Genomic DNA, 18,001 nt, shown 5'->3' with positions numbered 1-18,001 from the left:
GTCCAGAGGTCCCCTCTCCTCTTTCCTCATCCTTACGGCTCAGACAACGGTCACTTCTTTATTTGCCCCAGTGGCTCTCAGATGTGATCAAATAGGTAAAAATAACTCAATAAAACCATTTTTATAGTGTGTGTGTGTGTGTGTGTGTGTGTGTGTGTGTGTGTGTGTGTGTGTGTGTGTGTGTGTGTGTGTGTGTGTGTGTGATGACTGATGAAGTTTATAACATTAAAACATTGCAGAGGTACTTGTTGCAGAAAATATAAACAAATTAATAATATAGAGCGGCAATAATTAGAGTAATCAGCTAACATATACAAGTCAGCGTAGGAACTGATCACAGCAGGTCAGTTCAGGTGCAAACACAACACAAGGTCATGTGACTGAAACAAAGCGACTGGAGTGGGCAGTCCTAGGATTGTCCTTCATGAGTCCAACAGCAAAAGGAAAAAAACTTTTCGTGGTGAGAGATTGTGGTCTGAATGGACCGGAGCCTCCTGCCAGATGGGAGCAAGTCGAAAAGACTGGGAAAACAAATAGGTTGGAAATGCCCTTTAGTATTTGAAAACCTGAAATTAAAGCCTTTTATTTTAGCTTTGTCTGAATTTCCACAACAGGATCACACTAACAGTGCTAGTAATATGTTTAGATCAATTTATACTTGTTTTCACCTAACTTTCCACTAATATCAACATCCCATTGAAAGAAAATCCAGATTTTTTGATAATTTCTCTTTTTTTCTTCTTAATTTTAAAAACTAACAAAAACAAAATGGTGGTTTTGCAAAACTGACAACCAATCAATTACAGTGCATCTTTAGGGGGGAGGAAAACAAAAAGAACTGACTTTAATCTCTGTCAAATGTTAGATTTAAACTTAATGTTCTGACTTCTTTTCTCAGAAGTCAGAATAAATAATCAAGGCTTTAATTAAAGCCTTTCAGCTGTTCTTTAATGTTGTTCTTCAAAAAGGTTTGATTTGTACAAAACAAGACAAACACCTTGTCTGTGTTCGAATCTTACTTGGGTTCCTTTAGCACCAACCTGTCTGATTATGAGGAACCTGCAAGCTTTGTGACAAAAAGAAATGGCTGAACCATCAGAGTCACTCTGAACAGCTTTAGCCCTTCAGTCTTTATTGTAACAGCATTTCTCCAACGTGTCTCCAATTAGTCCTGGATCACTCTGTCGTTTCCTTTTGTTTTGGAGGTTCGTGAGCAGCGCTGTCTGTTGACCTCTGACATTGCTGTGGACAAATAACCTTGTTAGACTTTCCCAATGCTTCACAAGTTAAATCCTACTCTTTAAGTTTGTTCCCTGTTGCTGCAGGGAAGAAACTTATTATTATTAGTAGTAGTATCACCCTCTGTGGGCCTGCAGCAGAGTGCTTGTATTGACGGATGATGGTGTTGTGTCTGTCTCTCAAACTCAGTCAACTCCTTCTGCACTCAGCTTTCAGCTCTAAACCGTTTAACTCCAGCGTTTAATCATCACACAAACAACAAATAGAATAATCCATTATTCAAACGACAGTCTGGTTCTAAACAAACAATGGCAACTTTATTAACAACCAGATACAATTACTTGTGAATGGTTTATTAATTGAAGTAGATAGTTAAAAGTTACAATGCCACTGAAGAGTTTCCAGTACTTACACTGTGTTACGTCCCCGACATGTGATGTTAAAAGTGTGAAGGATGGGGAGAACATAAGAACTGGCGGCGGAGTTTAAAATGGGTTTATTTGTACAAAAAAGGTATTAAAACACCAGCAAAACTGATTTCTCTATAAGGTTAACAGTACAAAGCAAATTATCAACTATAAAACACCTGGTAAAAACTTATGTTAAAAGTTTTACCGCAACGAAGGTGTTTTAAAATCCTGAAGTTGATAAAAGTCTAAAAACATTCTGACTAAAAACACCTGGTAAAAACTTATCTTAAAAGTTTTACCAACACGAAAGGTGTTAAAACTGAAGTCAGGAAAATAGCCACAAATGAAGTTAACCTTAAAAACCAAACATACAAAAGATCCCACTGGATCATCCTCAGTTTCTCATTAAGAATTAAAAACAACCAAAGTTCAAAAACTCAAACAAATCCAAACGAACAGGGGTTAAAACTACACTAAACCAGGAGGACAGCAGAACCCCTGCACTGCTGCCTCCCAGACTGCTGAAGGCACAGCCCTTTTATGCAGGTGTTTGCTCATTAGGTTGATTCCTCTCAGCTGTGCTCCTCAGCAGCCTGGGAGAGAGGAGGAAGAGGAGCGGTGTCAGGCTGATTCACTACAGATGTGTGAATTTGGTTGCTTCTCTCCACTGGTCAGGCTGGCATCCGTAACACACTGAGCCCTATCATGTATGGTATAAACAAGACAAACACTGATCGTACATCTGGTCTTCCTCATTCATAAGATTATCTATGTGCTAAACAGTAAGACCAGATGAGAATATTACACTACTGGACCTCGTTGGTTACTAAAATATTTCAAATTTAGTATGGATGTTATGCTTACTATAGTTGTCATTGACTTTATAATTTCTGTACATACACACTCTGACTCATGCCTTTATCTTGGCTTCCATCAGTCCTAGTCTCCCTCTTGGTGGTGCTGTGCCTTCAGATTTTTGGGCATTTGCAACATGGTGTACACCGTGTCAGCTTGTGTTAGAGACTGGTCCTGATTCTGGGTGGCAGACTCAGAAGTTGTTTGTTCATCCTTGTTTACTGATGTGTCCTTGCTCCTTTCAAATTTAACACGAGAGACGGGCGCTTGTGGGATGCTGTAGATGGTATCAGCCCTCTGACCCTCTCTGAAGTCCTGCCCCTCTCCTGGGACGATGCTTCCACCAAGCCCAGGGGTATCCACGTTCTCGTATGAGGGGTCTGCTTCACTCCCTGAAGAAGACGTAGAGGTTCTGGGCCCGGATCGTGGTTGCCTCTCTAGTTGTCCATTCTCTATCAACAAAGCCGATGATGTTCCCTAGAAACGGTGTTACACTGTTATATTAGGAAATGTGAAACGATTGTTCATCCTGATATGAAAACATTATTATTTGAATTACCTGATTGGAGTTGCATGATTTTGAGCAGAGGATGTAGGTAAATGCGATACAAAAACCAAAGAATATCACACACAAGATGATGATGATGATATTAGTATTACTGAGTGTTGAAACTTCGTTAGCTTCACTGTCAGAAATCCTGAAACCTGAAACATAAAACAGTTTTACTAGAAAGTAGTTTTATTCGTTCTTTAATAGATATAGAAGTCATCTGCTTCATTCTGATACTCACACTTTGTTGCGATGCTCACTGAGTGGCTTTTAGTGCTGACATGGTTGTTGCCAATGCAGACAGCAGTTGAGTTATCAGAAAAGAGGGTGATGTTGAGCTTGCTGAAGGACATCTGAGAGGTCTCACAGCCGTTTTCATCACAGAGAGACCACAGCCAGTGGTCCTGGATGGAGCAGTTTGCTCTGATTCGGCAGGAAGCTGCAGACAGGTTGGAGCGATGCTCTGGTGTCAGAGTGATCACTGGTTTAGGAACCATCTCTACAACACCAAACAGGCAAACCAGTTAAATACCAAATCCTGCAAGTGTGACTTTGTGAATGAAGTTTAGACAAAAGCTTAAAAAGAGGATGGAAACGAAAGTCTGACATACCTTCAACAATGACTTGGTGAACCACTGCTATTTTTTTGAAATTAGACACAATTGAGCTCCTATAAATGCCGCTGTCAGCGTTAGTCAGATTTTTTATACACAAGGTCAAGTTGGCAGGGTTAAAATCCATTTTCCTTTCATGAACGGGATCAAGGTCTTTTCCAACTGTTAGAATGTTACCAGCAAATGTCCACTCAGCATTTTGATATGGAGGGGTGTTGTTGACATGTAGGCACACTGAACTGTGTTTCAGTTGATAATATTGCACTGTGGGTTCCTCGGCCAGGACTCCTAAAAGACAGGAGTCACTTTTAAGACTTGATCTACAGTCCTATAAACATGGAGTCAGTGTGCATACGAAATGAAGAGTTAAAACAGCATTTTTGAAGATATAAAAATGGATCTGTTTCTTTCATCTTTGAAACAGGAACAAAATTCCAGAGGAAATTTTTTTTTATCCTACAAAAGGGTAAATGCACAGTTTTACTTACTTAAGAAAAGCTTCTAAATCAATCTACTTCCTGTTTTGTGTGGTCTAAGTCTCCGGTCTTGGATTGAGTAACAGTATTTGTCCGAAATCCAAGCAGACCTCATAGTCATTCTCATGCAAGAGAGTTTTGCTCTTACCTGTAAATATCCAGATACTCAGGACAAAAAGCATTTTTAGGGCTCCAGCGGTTATTATCTGAGTGAATGTAGAGCAGGAAACACACTGCATGTGAGAACGTGCACTCATCCGTTAACGCAGCAAACCAAAGATAGATCTTTTAAGAAGCCAGGAAGTCACACGACACCCCCAAAAAGACAAAAAAAAAGAGGCTCTAATTGATTTATCCTCCAAACATCCCTTTAAAACCTGTTTCTGTCGAACCTGTTGACGCAGGGCTGAGAGAATCGGTTGGTTCATTTAAAAATGATTTGGAACAATTTAAATTCTCAAAACCAAAAAACATCAAATGAGATTTTTTCATTTGAGAACAACAAAGAAAATGTCAAAATCACTGGAACATGGTTAACCTCCAGTTTACCAGAGAGCCTATAGTTTGGCCTCTGCTCTAAACCTTTCAGTCACACACACACACACACACACACACACACACACACACACACACACACACACACACACACACACACACACATATACAAACACACACACACACACACACACACATATATACAAACACACATTTTAACAGCAGCATTTAATCATAACACAGTCATTAGGTAAAACCATGCTGATGTCAAAATCTGGTTTTGTTTTTAAATATTTTTTGAGTTCTGCTTTTGTGATAACAAGCTCATCCAACTGTACCGTTTCATTAACAGTATTTTTGCCCTGTGAACGTGTGTTTCCAGTGCTCAGGCTAATGCACGACAATCTGCTCTCAAAAAGGGAAGTGGAGGTATTTCTACATCAAACTCGAGAAGAAACCATCACATCCTGGCAGGCTGATTGTCTTGCTGTTGCTAACTCAAAACAACTCTAATTTAATCTATTTAGAGGTTTGGCCAAGAGCAAAAGACCAAGATATTTTAAACGTCTTAGTTTAGCAAGTCTTAAATCAAGCATCAAATGTGAACATCATGTTAAGTCAAACAATCTGTAAGTCGACAGTTAGTCTACATTTGAAAACAAAATCATGATTACATAACAGACACGGTGACATGATTAAAAATCAGAGACATGAACTTGTAAATATAGCTTTTATTAAAATAGGCACTTTAAGTCACATTGCTGGTTAAGAGGTGAGATTTCAGCGTTTAGAGACTGAGCTGGAAATAGTACGGTAGCAACTGAAATATGTTTCACCGTTTGTTTGTAACCATCTGCAGGGTTTACCAGAGTAAAGATGCTTTACCTCAAATGATTCTCAAGGGAACATAACCTAAATTTGAATTGTTGCATCCATGTGGACTCAAAGCTGTCGAGGAACAACGTACGAGCTTCAAACTACGGTTTTTATTTTTGTGTCTTAGAAACCGAAACAGCTATGTAGTTGTTTTTACTGTTACTGCATCTGTTTTCTCTGTACTGGTCCTGTTTTTGATCAGGAGCTAAAATGCTTCTAGACATTTATACTTTTCCAGTGAAAGTGGATAACAACCAGTCACATAACTTATTAGGAGGGTGGTTGTGAGACTTTTGAGCTGCTAAAATCGCACAATACAAGAGTTTGCAGTGTACCTTCACTGAGAAACTGTACCATACTTGATCTTCTTGAAACACGATTGATCACTTTGGATTCAATATGCATGCTGCACACGAACATTTTCTTCAACCCTTATTGCCTGCATCAGCCGCAAACAAGAGAAAAGACAGGAAAAATTAGTATTCATGACCCCGCCCACCTTGGCCTGTAACCACAGAAGGCTGTAGTGTTGTCATGGCCAGGAGAGAGCAGGACATGCCTCAGCTAGTTGAAGTTGACCGTTAGCAACGCCACAACATGGCGGATCAGTTTCAGGCATGTGTTATTTGTGGAGATAACACATCAACGCTGCTTTTCTTACAACGGTGAACAAAGAACACCTGAATAAGAAGTGGTCGGAATTTGTCTGTGGAAGTGGAAGAGTCGTGTTGCCGTTAGCCAATCAGAGGCAAGATGTTTGCTTAACATGAATAATAATCAGTATTCTCCTCAACAGACTTCTACATCCTGAAACAAGAGCACACAAGCTTTTGTCTACAAAAAAAGACCAACAAGGTTTATTAATACTGGAGACCACAGCTGTGTTATTAAAAAAAAGTCAATAAGACCTTGAAATAAAAATGGATAAAGTCAATATGTCTAGAAGAAGAAGACAGTATCTGTTCTGTCTCAAGAGGACCACTTCCCGGGACATTTCAGTGACCAACCAAGTATTTGCCTCATGGTGTTTACAGTCCGGTAGTGGCTAGGCAGGACTTATGGTGACGCATGCTGATTTGTTGTAACTCAGTAGGAAATTAGACATGGCCAAACAACCAGCATTGGTAAAAGAAGGAAAATGAAATAAGCAGCTTCGACTCTATTTTAGATCAGCCTCCCCACTCCAAAATATCTAGCAGAAATTCCTCCACAACGCTGCACTGTACCCTGTTTTGTTGTCTCCACCAGAGCATCGGGAAAACATCTGGTCATTGAATGTTGCTTTTTACATCTCACAGCCACTTTCCTCATCCTTGGAATAGATTAACTTGTGCTCATGACTTAGCAAAGTCCTGAAAGGGCTTACGTGCACCCACCCCCCTTTGGATCTGTTCTTGAAACTCTTTTTCAATTCATTTTGTTTAAAAACTGTTTAATCACATCTGTGTGTTTTTGAGTTAAATCAATAGTTAGTCCCGCCTCACACATCCGTTGGATGCATGATGAGTATTTGTACTGTTTTATGCGACTGTTACACGCTGTTAAATGATACATTCTGCTCAACATAACAGCAGTTAAAAGGCAGAAGTGCTTTACAGAAATAACATTGTGCACCGACAGCAGTACACCTCAAATTAAAAAATAAACTAAAGATATTTACAGACACTGTACATGTTAAACTGTACATGAAACTGGGAGCAGACCTCCAAACATCGGCTGGTGTAAACACAATCAACAAATCTGTCCCATCATCACACAACTGAGTCAGCTAATACAGCGTACTGAACTTGGAGGTTAGTTCTGTTTTTCTTTTACAGTAAATGTCACTGTTCCTTCAAGTTAAAGTGCTTTTAGTAACATTACTGACCACATCTAGTCCCACAGATATTTACATCTGATGTAATATGTTCAGGTCACCCTTGTTAAAAATGACTAAAATTTAATACATTCCTTTGAAACTGTACAACAAAAATATAACACGTTCCAGTGTTTCCACCACCTGTTCCAGGTATCTTATTAAATGTCCAGTGTGTAGCACGCAGAGGCTCTATGAAAACACTTTATGGAGAAGTGGTTAGTGCTGTTGCGTCAGAGCAGGAAAGCCCTGGATTCAAATCTAACTGGAGCCTTTATGAAGACTTTGTATATTGTCCATGAGCAAGAGTGGGTCACATGTGCATTTTCTACATTAGTAAAAAATACCTTGTTACAAAAGATTTCATGTGGTTCACTAGCCTGGCCTGCCAGACTCCTCATCTGTTTAATTCTGCACAGAGAAAGAGTCTGGGAACTCTCCTATTCAAATTAACCCACCCCCTGAGAATTCTTACCGAGCCAATCAGCACTGAGTAGCGTACGTCACACACCACAACACCGAGTTTGTCATAAACATGGCGACTGAAGCGGAGTTCGCTGCGGCTCTTTCCTCTGGTCTAAATGACTTGAATGTCTTTAAACCCACAACAAGTCGAAGCGCTAAAAGCCTTTCTTCTAAAATAAAAGATGTTTGTGCCGTTGCCAGACGCCATTTTTGACTACAGCTAAAAAAAACTACAGCGTCGCGCTGTACAGTCGGCATTTCCCTCTTTTTTCTGATTAATTATTTTTGAGCTGCCTAGTCCCGCCCCTCAAGTGCCTCTCTGTCTGTGAGTAACCAGACTCTTTCTCTGCGCAGAATTAAACAGAGGACGAGTCTGGGAGGCCAGGCTAGTGGTTCCCTCCTGGTCCTGTATGCTTCTGCGGGAGCACAGAAAAGGCAAGGAAAAAGTTTTGTGCAAATTCTCATTACACAGGGATCAGAGAGGGTGGCAGACTGCTTTGTCCACCACAATCATGGGCGTAGTTTTGGGAGGGGACAGGGGGACCCCCCCCCCCACACACACACACACACACACACACACACACACACACACACACTTTTTGCAAAGTTAATTTTTGAACCCCTGCATTTTTTCCTATCCGAAAACAATATTACGCTATATTAAAGAAACACTAGCACTAGGACCATTCAGAAAAGAACTGCTTGTGTTGAAGCCTGTTTCCCATTAGAGCCGTCCATCAGCTCATCTATTGGCTCTGCTGACGCTTGCTAACGTGTGATTGGCCGTTCCTGCGATCCGTGTACTTGACAGTTCTGTATTCCTGACATTACATAAAAAAGACTTAGAGCAGTAAAGTCCTGGGTTCAAATCTACCCCACCACCCCCTTTACGGTTGTGTTTCCCCCTTTTCTAGTCAAAACTACATCCATGACCCATAAGCCACCAGGCTTATCTTCTAGGGAAATGTCATCAAAGACAAGATTGCAGACAGAAATTAACTGATAAGACATGCTGTTGTTGTTGTTGTTGTTGTTAGTTTTACAGTGTATTTTAGTAAGTAACGGCATCCCCATAAAAACGATACACTTGGTATAAGATGTTAGGGAATTTTGGTTGTATTATTCCTCTGTTGTCACAATGCTTCTTGGCTATGAACCTTAAGTTCCTTGTTTGTGCTTTTGCTTGTGGCCCCAAGAGACCCTTTCAGTGCCATTGTTGTGAAATACTAACCAACAACACCAAACTGCTTCACCTTCAGCATCTCCCCTTTAAGGAAAAGGACCCTAACCCTAACCATCCTACAGTAAAATGTCGCCATATTGGTGAATAACATGAGGAGGAGCCTAGCTGTTGTGGCTGCTTATGCATCAACCACTGAGGTTACTGAGGCCCCAAACATTTTAAATGAATGGCTTAAAATATGCCTGTTGGTTTGTTTGTTTGCTGTTTTTCAGGGGTGCTACCCACACACCTGCCGTGGATGAAGAATCTTTCTATGTTGAACATCGATGTAAAGGTGAACCTATCAGGATTTCCAGCTGCAAAGATATATGCTATGAGGAAATGTTGCATCACAGAAATATTCAACCACCTGTTTCAGAGCCTTGAAGTCTTGCTGTAGATGAGTTTACATCCTGCTCTGTTTGAAGCTGGCGGCAGGCATATGTAGTACATTTTGATACATTTGTAGTTCTCTTTCATGGTGTGCCGCTAGTGTAGCCGGATGTTAAAGGTCATCGGTTTTGCTCCACATTGAATCTTTGTGAGTAGGAGAAACGTTTCATCCGTTTTTAGCAGCTTTTGTTTTCCTCTTCCTGTTTCTCTGCTGTGATCCAGTTTCACATCATCACCTAAAACCTTTTGGTGTCAGGGCCATCACACATTACTAATTCGTACACTCAGTGGGCTGTTATCTCTTATGCGTCCCCTTTCTCTCCCCCTCTTGTCCCCCCTGTAGATCTCTTCCAGTCGCAGCTTCTCCTGGTTCTTCTCATTCTCTTTGCCGCTGCGGTATTGAACCTGTGATTTGTCGTTTGGGGAGAGGTCCTGCATCATGAGGGGGGGAGACTTGGTTTTTGCCACTTTGTCAAAAAAGGCAAAATCAGCCACATATTTTCCTGAGGGGGACAGGGAGACGACAGGGGGGAACTCGTATCCCCAGAGGATCTCATCGGGAAGGTAGGATGTTCGAACCTGGCATGTTGCAGAAGTTGGTTCAACCGTGGCGCTCATGATCACCAACAGCTCAAAATCTGCCAGTTCAGGGTCTGTCCAGCCGCCACCTGGAGGACAAGCAATGTAGTTAACTTTTTATGACACAATCAGGTCTAAATAGCTTTTTGAAACACCTCATGTTTGCACACAGAGCACCCCATTAACTGACCAACTTACACAACACGGCACAAACCAGTAACACATCATCACTCACCAGAACCACTTTATTCAAACAATTAAAAACTTTATTTTCATTGAAAATGGGAACTGTATTTGTCTGGCGTTACCCACACAGTCAGTCCCCAAAGGGAACATCATGCAGCAGACATGTGCACTGAAGCAAGCCCACACCTGCATCAACAGAGCTCACTCAGAATGCTCCGACTCTGTCATCTGTCCAAACAACACTTACCCTCACTCAGACCAAATATCACTCCTACCAAAGGAAAAACATCAGCTTTCACAACCCTATTGTAGACACGGTGGCACCAGCATGTTTAAGGGATTCTTGTACCTGGGTTTGTTGTGGGTGGTGTGTCTCAAAAGCATGTCATTACTAGAGTGTGACCTCCGTGTTAGTCCAATGACTAGATTATGATTCAGGTCAGTTTATGATTGTCTTTCGACAGCAGCAATTGGAGAATGAATGGCGTTAGGCAGACAAGCCGATACAAATAACCAAATCAGCTCTGAGGGTGAATAGTTCATGGGCTGAGTGAACTTCTGGCATGTGATAAACAACTTTGATGTCTTCTTGCTGTGTTGAAATTCTAATTTCATTTTTTAGTTCTTTTTAAAACACAGAAAGAATCAGAGGATCTTTCATGGATGAACTATCAAGGAGTCGGTGTACCCGGAGTACCTGGCCCGGAGGGTTACCGGGGTCCCACCCTGGAGCCAGGCCTGGGGTTGGGGCCCGTGAGCGAGCCCCTGGTGGCCGGGCTTTCGTCCATGGGGCTCGGCCACGCCCAGCCCAAACCGGATACATGGGCTCATCCAACTGTGGACCCACCACCCGCAGGAGGAACATGAAGGGTCCGGTGCAGTGTGGATCAGGTGGCAGACCGAAGCGGGAGCCTTGGCGGTCCGATCCCCGGACAAGGAAACTGGTTTTTGGGACATGGAATGTCACCTCACTGGCGGGGAAGGAGCAGGAGCTTGTGGCAGAGGTTGAGCTTTACCGGCTAGATATAGTCGGACTCACCTCAACACATAGCATTGGCTCTGGAACCCAAGTCCTTGAGAGGGGTTGGACACTCTCCTTTGCTGGAGTTGATCCGGGTGAGAGGCGGAGGGCTGGGGTTGGCTTTTTGTTAGCCCCAAGACTCTCTGCCTGTGTGTTGGGGTTTACCCCGGGGAATGAGAGGGTAGCTTCCCTGCGCCTTCGGGTCGGGGAACGGGTCCTGACTGTTGTTTGTGCTTATGGGCCAAATATCAGTTCAGAGTACCCACCCTTTTTGGAGTCCCTGGGACGAGTGCTAGATAGTGCTCCATCATGGGACTCCATTGTCCTGCTGGGGGACTTCAATGCTCACGTGGGCAATGACAGCATGACCTGGAGGGGTGGGATTGGGAGAAACGGCCCGCCTGATCTGAACTCGAGTGGTATTTTGTTATTGGACTTCTGTGCAAGCTGCAGTTTGGCCATAACGAACACCATGTTCGAACATAAGGATGCCCATCGGTACACTTGGTACCAGGGCAGCCTAGGTCGCAGGTCGATGATAGACTTTGTAGTTGTATCATCTGACCTACGGCCGTATGTTTTGGACACCCGAGTGAAGAGAGGAGCGGAGCTGTGAACTGATCACCACCTGGTGGTGAGTTGGATCAGATGTCAGGGGAAGATGACGCCTAGACCTGGCTGACCCAAACGCTTAGTGAGGGTCTGCTGGGAATGCCTGGCAGAAGAACCTGTCAAGACAGTCTTCAACTCCCACCTCCGGCAGAGCTTTGACCGCGTCCTGAGAGCAGTGGGGGACATTGACTCCGAGTGGGCCTTGTTCTACTCTGCGATTGTTGAGGCAGCTGTTGCTAGCTGTGTTCGCAAGGTGGCCGGTGCCAGTCGTGTTGGCAACCCCCGTACCCGCTGGTGGACACCAGAGGTTCAGGGAGCTGTCAGGCTGAAGAAGGAGGCCTACAAGGCGTGGCTGGTCTGTGGGTCTCCGGAGGCATCAGACAGGTACCGGATAGCCGAGCGGGGTGCAGCAGTGGCAGTTGCCGAGGCAAAATCTCGGGCGTGGGAGGAGTTTGGTGGGGCCATAGAGAAAGACTATCGATCGGCTCCAAAGAGGTTCTGGCAAACTGTCCGGCGCCTCAGGAGAGGGAGGCAGCAACTCGCTCACACTGTGTACATTGGGGATGGGGAGCTACTGACGTCAACTGGGGCCATAGTCGGACGGTGGAAGGAATACTTTGAGGAGCTCCTCAATCCCACCCCTGCGCATTCCGAGGAGGAACCAGAGCCGGGAGACCTGGGGATGGACTGTCCAATCTCGGGGGCAGAAGTTGCTGAGGTAGTCAAACAACTACACAGCGGCGGAGCCCCGGGGGCGGATGAGGTTCGTCCTGGGTATCTCAAGGCTATGGATGTTGTAGGGCTGTCGTGGTTGACACGTCTCTGCAACATTGAGTAGTCATCGGGGGCAGTTCCTGTGGAGTGGCAGACCGGGGTGGTGGTCCCCATCTTTAAGAAGGGTGACCTGAGGGTGTGTTCCAACTATAGGGGGATCACACTCCTCAGCCTCCCTGGAAAGGTCTACTCCAAAGTACTGGAGAGGAGGGTCCGATCGATAGTTGAATCTCAGATTGAGGAGGAGCAATGTGGTTTTTGTCCTTGTCGTGGAACTGTGGACCAGCTCTATACCCTTGCAAGGGTGATGGAGGGGAAATGGGAGTTTGCCCAACCAATCCACACGTGTTTTGTGGATTTGGAGAAGGCTTATGACCGTGTCCCCAGGGGCACCCTGTGGGGGACGCTCCAGGAGTATGGGGTGGGTGGCTTTCTGGTAAGGGCCATCCAGTCCCTTAGAGGAGCGTGAGTTTGGTCCGCATAGCCGGTAGTAAGTCGGACCTGTTCCCGGTGAGGGTTGAACTCCGCCAGGGCTGCCCTTTGTCACCGGTTCTGTTCATTACCTTTATGGACAGAATTTCTAGGCGCAGCCGTGGTGTGGAGTGTGTCGAGTTTGGTGGCAGGAAAATCTCGTCTCTGCTTTTTGTGGATGATGTGGTCCTTCTAGCTTCATCCAGGTCTGACCTTCAGCTCTTGCTGGGTAGGTTCGCAGCCGAGTGTGAAGCGGCTGGGATGAGGATCAGCACCTCCAAATCTGAGACCATGGTTCTCGACCGGAAAAGGGTGGCTTGCCAACTCCGTGTCGGGGGAGAAGTCCTACCTCAAGTGGAGGAGTTTAAGTATCTCGGGGTCTTGTTCACGAGTGAGGGTAGGAGGGATCGGGAGATCGACAGGCGGATTGGTTTGGCGTCTGCAGTGATGCGGACGCTGAGCCGATCTGTCGTGGAGAAGAGGGAGCTGAGCCAGAAAGCCAGGCTCTCGATTTACCGGTCGATCTACGTCCCAATCCTCATCTATGGTCATGAGCTTTGGGTAATGACCAAAAGAACGAAATCGCAGATACAAGCGGCCGAAATGAGTTTCCTCCGTAGGGTGGCCAGGCTCAGCCTTAGAGATAGGGTGAGGAGCTCGGACATTCGGGAGGGACTTGGAGTAGAACCGCTGCTCCTCCGGATCGAAAGGAGTCAGTTGAGGTGGTTTGGGCATCTGGTCAGGATGCCTCCTGGACGCCTCCCTGGGGAGGTGTTTTGGGCATATCCTGCCAGCAGGAGACCCCCGGGTCGACCCAGGACACGTTGGAGAGGTTACATCTCCAATCTGGTCCTTGGGGTCCTGCCGGAGGAGCTGGTGGAGGTGGCCGGGGAGAGAAAGGTCTGGAGCTCCCTAGTTGGGATGCTGCCCCCGCGACCCGGACCCGGATAAGCAGAGGAAGACGACGACGACAAGAAAGAATCTCTTCAGCCTGACGAAATTTGCAGCCACAAACGAAACATTGCAGGTAAATAAAACCTCTCTGCGTTTAAAAAAAAACTAAAAGATGGAATGTGATAAACAATCTGTCATAAAGGTTTTTCCAGCTTTTCAAAGTCTTCAACTGCAGCTCTACATGTCAAAATTGAAGCCATTGATTATAGGGGGGGGCACATTTTTCAGGACAAGTGTATAAATCGTCAAGTTACCAGTCCTCACAGGACACAATATTGGAATTTATTTCATTTAAAGAATGCCCCAAAACGTTATGATTTTTTTTTGTGCTTATTAAACTAGGTCCAAAACATGCACATACTTTTGGCAGCAGTAGCTCAGGAGGTACAGCGGGTTGTCCAGCAATCAGAGGGTTGTAGGTTTGATCTCGGCTGATAAGAGAATGCTGCTGTTGTGTCCTTGGGCAAGACACTTAACCCACCTTGCCTGCTGGTGGTGGTCAGAGGGACCGGTGGCACCCCAGGGCAGCTGTGGCTACAGAGTAGCTCATCACCATCAGTGTGTGAATGGATTAATGATACACTGTAGTGTAAAGAGCTTAGGAGTCCTGACTGTGAAAGGTGCTACACAAGTGCGGGTCATTAATCATTTATCAAACTCTGAGCATAAAATAGTTTTTCATCTAAATTAAATACCTACTGGAGAGCAAGGTTACTCTGGCACAGAAGCAAAAAAAAAACTGCTGTCTGGTGCTAACAAAGAAGCGTGCAGCCATTTTCCTGTCAGACTGCGAGGGGGTTCAGCAAATGAGTTAATGCGTGATCTCTAGCTGAGCAGTCATGCAGGAGAGGACTCATCAGAGATGGCCAACCGTGCCGTCGAATGACAGTCTTTCACTGTCTCACTACTGTTTACTGTTTTTGACTTTATTCAAATTTAATCAGCTCCACGGGGGCCCCTGGTGGCCCTAAGCAACTGTCTCCCCTGCCTATTAGCAATGACCACAACCCTGGGGACAAGTTCGCCTCAGACTATATTAAGATGGCCGACATGTTTCCATCTAGTTCAGCAGTTTAAAAGCAAGCCTCCTCTGCCATCTTGTATTATGGAGATAAAATCTGCTTGTGAGTCTGGAAGTGCCTCCCTCCCACTGACTCACCTCACACAACCCCAACACCAACTCTTTTTTTGTTTTTCCTTTTGCTAACCACACTAACCTGTCACTTTGAACTAACAGGTGCAGGTTTACAGCTATGACTATAAGTTTCACTACTGCTGAGCCCATCTCTCAGTTGAAAAAAAAATATATATATACATACATATATATATATATATATATATATATATATATATATCACACAGTGGCTTTATACTCCGCTAATCTGGGTTGTGCGTTAAGGCTGCAGACTTTCTGCTTCACTTTGCATTCCTGCAACACCACATCAGTGCAGCTTAAATGTTGCTTGCTTTTATTTAACTCCTTCAACCCATCGTCCACCTAGGCTCAGTGTGTAAATGCATTTGTTGCTCCTTGGCATCCACCACAGACATATATATATATATATATATATATATATATATATATATATATATATATATATATATATATATATATGTATATGTATATGTATAATTTTTGTACCAGTTTGTACTTGTGCGTAGAAATGTTCCTAAACATATGAACAGCTGTGACCTTGCATACAAACAGACAAAAGAACCAATCAGCAAATGGAACAGGTGGGGCTAGATGAGAAAAGAAATCAGAGTTTGGAGCTAGCTGTGGTTTGAACAAGCAGCTGGTAAAGCAAAAGTTAAACAATATCTAATAGAAGAAAATCTTTCAATCTGACAATCTGAAAAGTGTTTGGCGAGTTTCCCCTGCTGTTAAAAATGTTACGATGGTAGCAGCGAGCGCTGGCTGCAGCGGGTGAAGGCACTGGGATGGTTGATGAAGCCAAACTGAGCTCATAAACCTGTGAATATGGTTGTTTTTCTTTTCAGGGTGCTGCTACGGCCAAAATTATTTAAAATATGTGGACTTGAAAGCGCTACTTCTTGTTTTTTTGAATCCGTCTGATTTTTTTCTGACAGCACAAACCCTTGCTGAGTTACGGTGATTCCAAGTAAATGCTTAAAATTTGTCAGCAATCAGTGTTAGAGCAGTGTTTTAGTGACAAGACAGCATCCAGGCAGCCTGCCTTAGTAAAGTGTTGCAGGGAAAACTAACAAACACATTCAAAACAATTAATACCTTTAGTTTTCATCATTGCATTATTAGTAGTAGTTAGTAACTTTGAAGTTTTGATGGTATGATGTAATTTGCTGTCATGTTTGCAAATGTAACTGTACATAGTGAATGCTGTTCTGAAGCTTGACTTGAAGAGAATTGTGAATCAATCAATCAAGGCTTTATTTATAAAGTGCCTCCCACAACCCTCTACGGGAGCCCAAGGCGCATGAAAAACTAGAACGCAGCACAATGAATAGAAATAATCCAGAAACATGATGAAATAATTAAAACATGGATTAGGAATGATGACTGGCCCAGCCCAGCAAAAACATGATAAACCACAGAATTAAAACAAGAATAAAAACAGAAAAGGCAACACAACTGAGGGCCAATCTCAAATATGATCAGGAAACGCTAAACCAAAAAAAAAACTGTTTTATCATTTATCAATCAAATTGGAATTGCAGTTTCTGCCAGAAATACCAAAATTCTATCTTTTCCTAAAATAGTTTCCCCCGATGGAAATACTAGGGGAAAATAGCTGGGTGGACATGTTTGTGCATTTGCCGGGTTAGCAGTTGTGGTGGTCATGGCAATGCTTCAACAGTGCGATACCCTCAAAAGGGACGAGCAGAATTTCAAATATTTTTGTATTAAAGCACAATCGCCTATCTGGAGGTGGTCGTGAGATGTTAATCGCTTCTTGTTCAATTTCAAATAAAACTCATCTTGCTGTGAATATGAGTAAATTTGGTTATTTTTGACCATGGAGGTCTGAGTTGGTGCAAGGGGACCTAAGCAGGCTTGGTGTCAGCACCTCAGACTGTACAGTATTGTGCTCTAATGAGGGGTGTCTCTCACACACATTCCAGATAGACTAGTGCCAGTGACAAACAAGACCGACTGTTGACAACTAGACACAGCCAAGAACAAAGCACATGACTGTAAATACCAACACACCTACACGCACATGCATGGTGTACCTACACACTTTAGTACAAACACTAAAACAGTTACTTCAATAAAAGTACGCTGTAAATCTCAATTTTAAAGAAAACTTCAACGGTTGAATTTAGCCACTTGGTTTTTCCAAGCTGTGACCTACCTTTTGCTGTCCAGGCACTGAGGGGGCTGTTCTCATCTATGATGTGGTAGTAGGTCAGAGGGATGATGAGGAAGGGGCTGTCGCTGGATGTGTCCACCTGGAAAGGTACGTTTCGCTGGTCCAATCGCACCGTTTCTCCCTCCTTTGTCAGGGACGTCTGAAGCAACTTCCCCGTCACCTGGGAGCCAAGATGTAGTCAGTAAATGAAGCCAAGAGGTTGGAGAAGGCACCCTGTAACCAGAGGGCCCCAGGTTTAATACCTGCAAAGGCCAACATCTTCATGAAAGCTGGTGTGCCCTTGAACAAGGCGCTGATATTCTGTTTGATGGTCTTTCACAAAGCACCAGAGGAGCACCAGAATACTTTCTGATAGTAGGTGTTGCTACTTAAACTAATATAACTACTACAGAAACTACTCATGTTGACAAAGAGCTTTACCTGGCATCCTAATAGCAAACTTTTGCGCATGTTGGCAACTCGGATCATGAGGCAGGGCTTGCCCTCATGGTTTGAAACGACAGCATGTTGACTGAACTTGACTGTCTCACCTCTCTTCTTGGGACGAGCAACCTGTTAAAGCATAGCAAAAATGTGAGTAAAAGACTGTTCCCAGTGCCAC

At 43.8% G+C, this 18,001-nt stretch overlaps 2 protein-coding genes across 2 annotated transcripts in view; both read right to left on the bottom strand.

Moving 5' to 3' along the window:
* Positions 1-910: 910 nt before the first annotated feature.
* Positions 911-4,711, bottom strand: LOC107377023 (uncharacterized). Its single transcript, XM_015946392.3, has 5 exons — positions 4,293-4,711; positions 3,666-3,956; positions 3,296-3,553; positions 3,064-3,209; positions 911-2,981 (listed from the first exon to the last, which is right to left on the bottom strand). Exons 1-5 carry the CDS (start codon positions 4,399-4,401, stop codon positions 2,589-2,591), a joined length of 1,197 nt encoding a protein of 398 aa, XP_015801878.1. The 5' UTR covers positions 4,402-4,711; the 3' UTR covers positions 911-2,588.
* Positions 4,712-5,352: 641 nt separating this feature from the next.
* The window catches only part of kcnj10a (potassium inwardly rectifying channel subfamily J member 10a), a 30,643-nt gene continuing 17,994 nt past the window's right edge, over positions 5,353-18,001 (bottom strand). Inside the window, exons 4-6 of the mRNA XM_015946393.3 lie at positions 17,821-17,952; positions 17,383-17,560; positions 5,353-10,118 (exon numbers count right to left, since the gene is read on the bottom strand). Of these exons, the coding sequence (XP_015801879.3) occupies positions 9,712-10,118; positions 17,383-17,560; positions 17,821-17,952 (717 nt within the window). The 3' untranslated portion in view covers positions 5,353-9,711. The remainder of the gene's footprint in view (positions 10,119-17,382; positions 17,561-17,820; positions 17,953-18,001) is intronic.

Source organism: Nothobranchius furzeri, chromosome 2, assembly GCF_043380555.1.
Source record: "Nothobranchius furzeri strain GRZ-AD chromosome 2, NfurGRZ-RIMD1, whole genome shotgun sequence".
NCBI lineage: Eukaryota > Metazoa > Chordata > Actinopteri > Cyprinodontiformes > Nothobranchiidae > Nothobranchius > Nothobranchius furzeri.
The sequence above is the reverse complement of the archived record's forward strand: the minus strand, read 5'-3'. Positions and strand labels throughout refer to the sequence as shown.

Bases quoted from the DNA above. Each gene is read 5' to 3' on its own strand.
- LOC107377023 (XM_015946392.3), bottom strand. From the start codon at position 4,401: ATGAGTGCACGTTCTCACATGCAGTGTGTTTCCTGCTCTACATTCACT. The intron at 3,210-3,295 runs GTGAGTATCAGA...TTTATGTTTCAG, and splicing joins AGTGAGCATCGCAACAAAGT to GTTTCAGGATTTCTGACAGT. The intron at 2,982-3,063 runs GTAATTCAAATA...CACCGTTTCTAG, and splicing joins AATCATGCAACTCCAATCAG to GGAACATCATCGGCTTTGTT.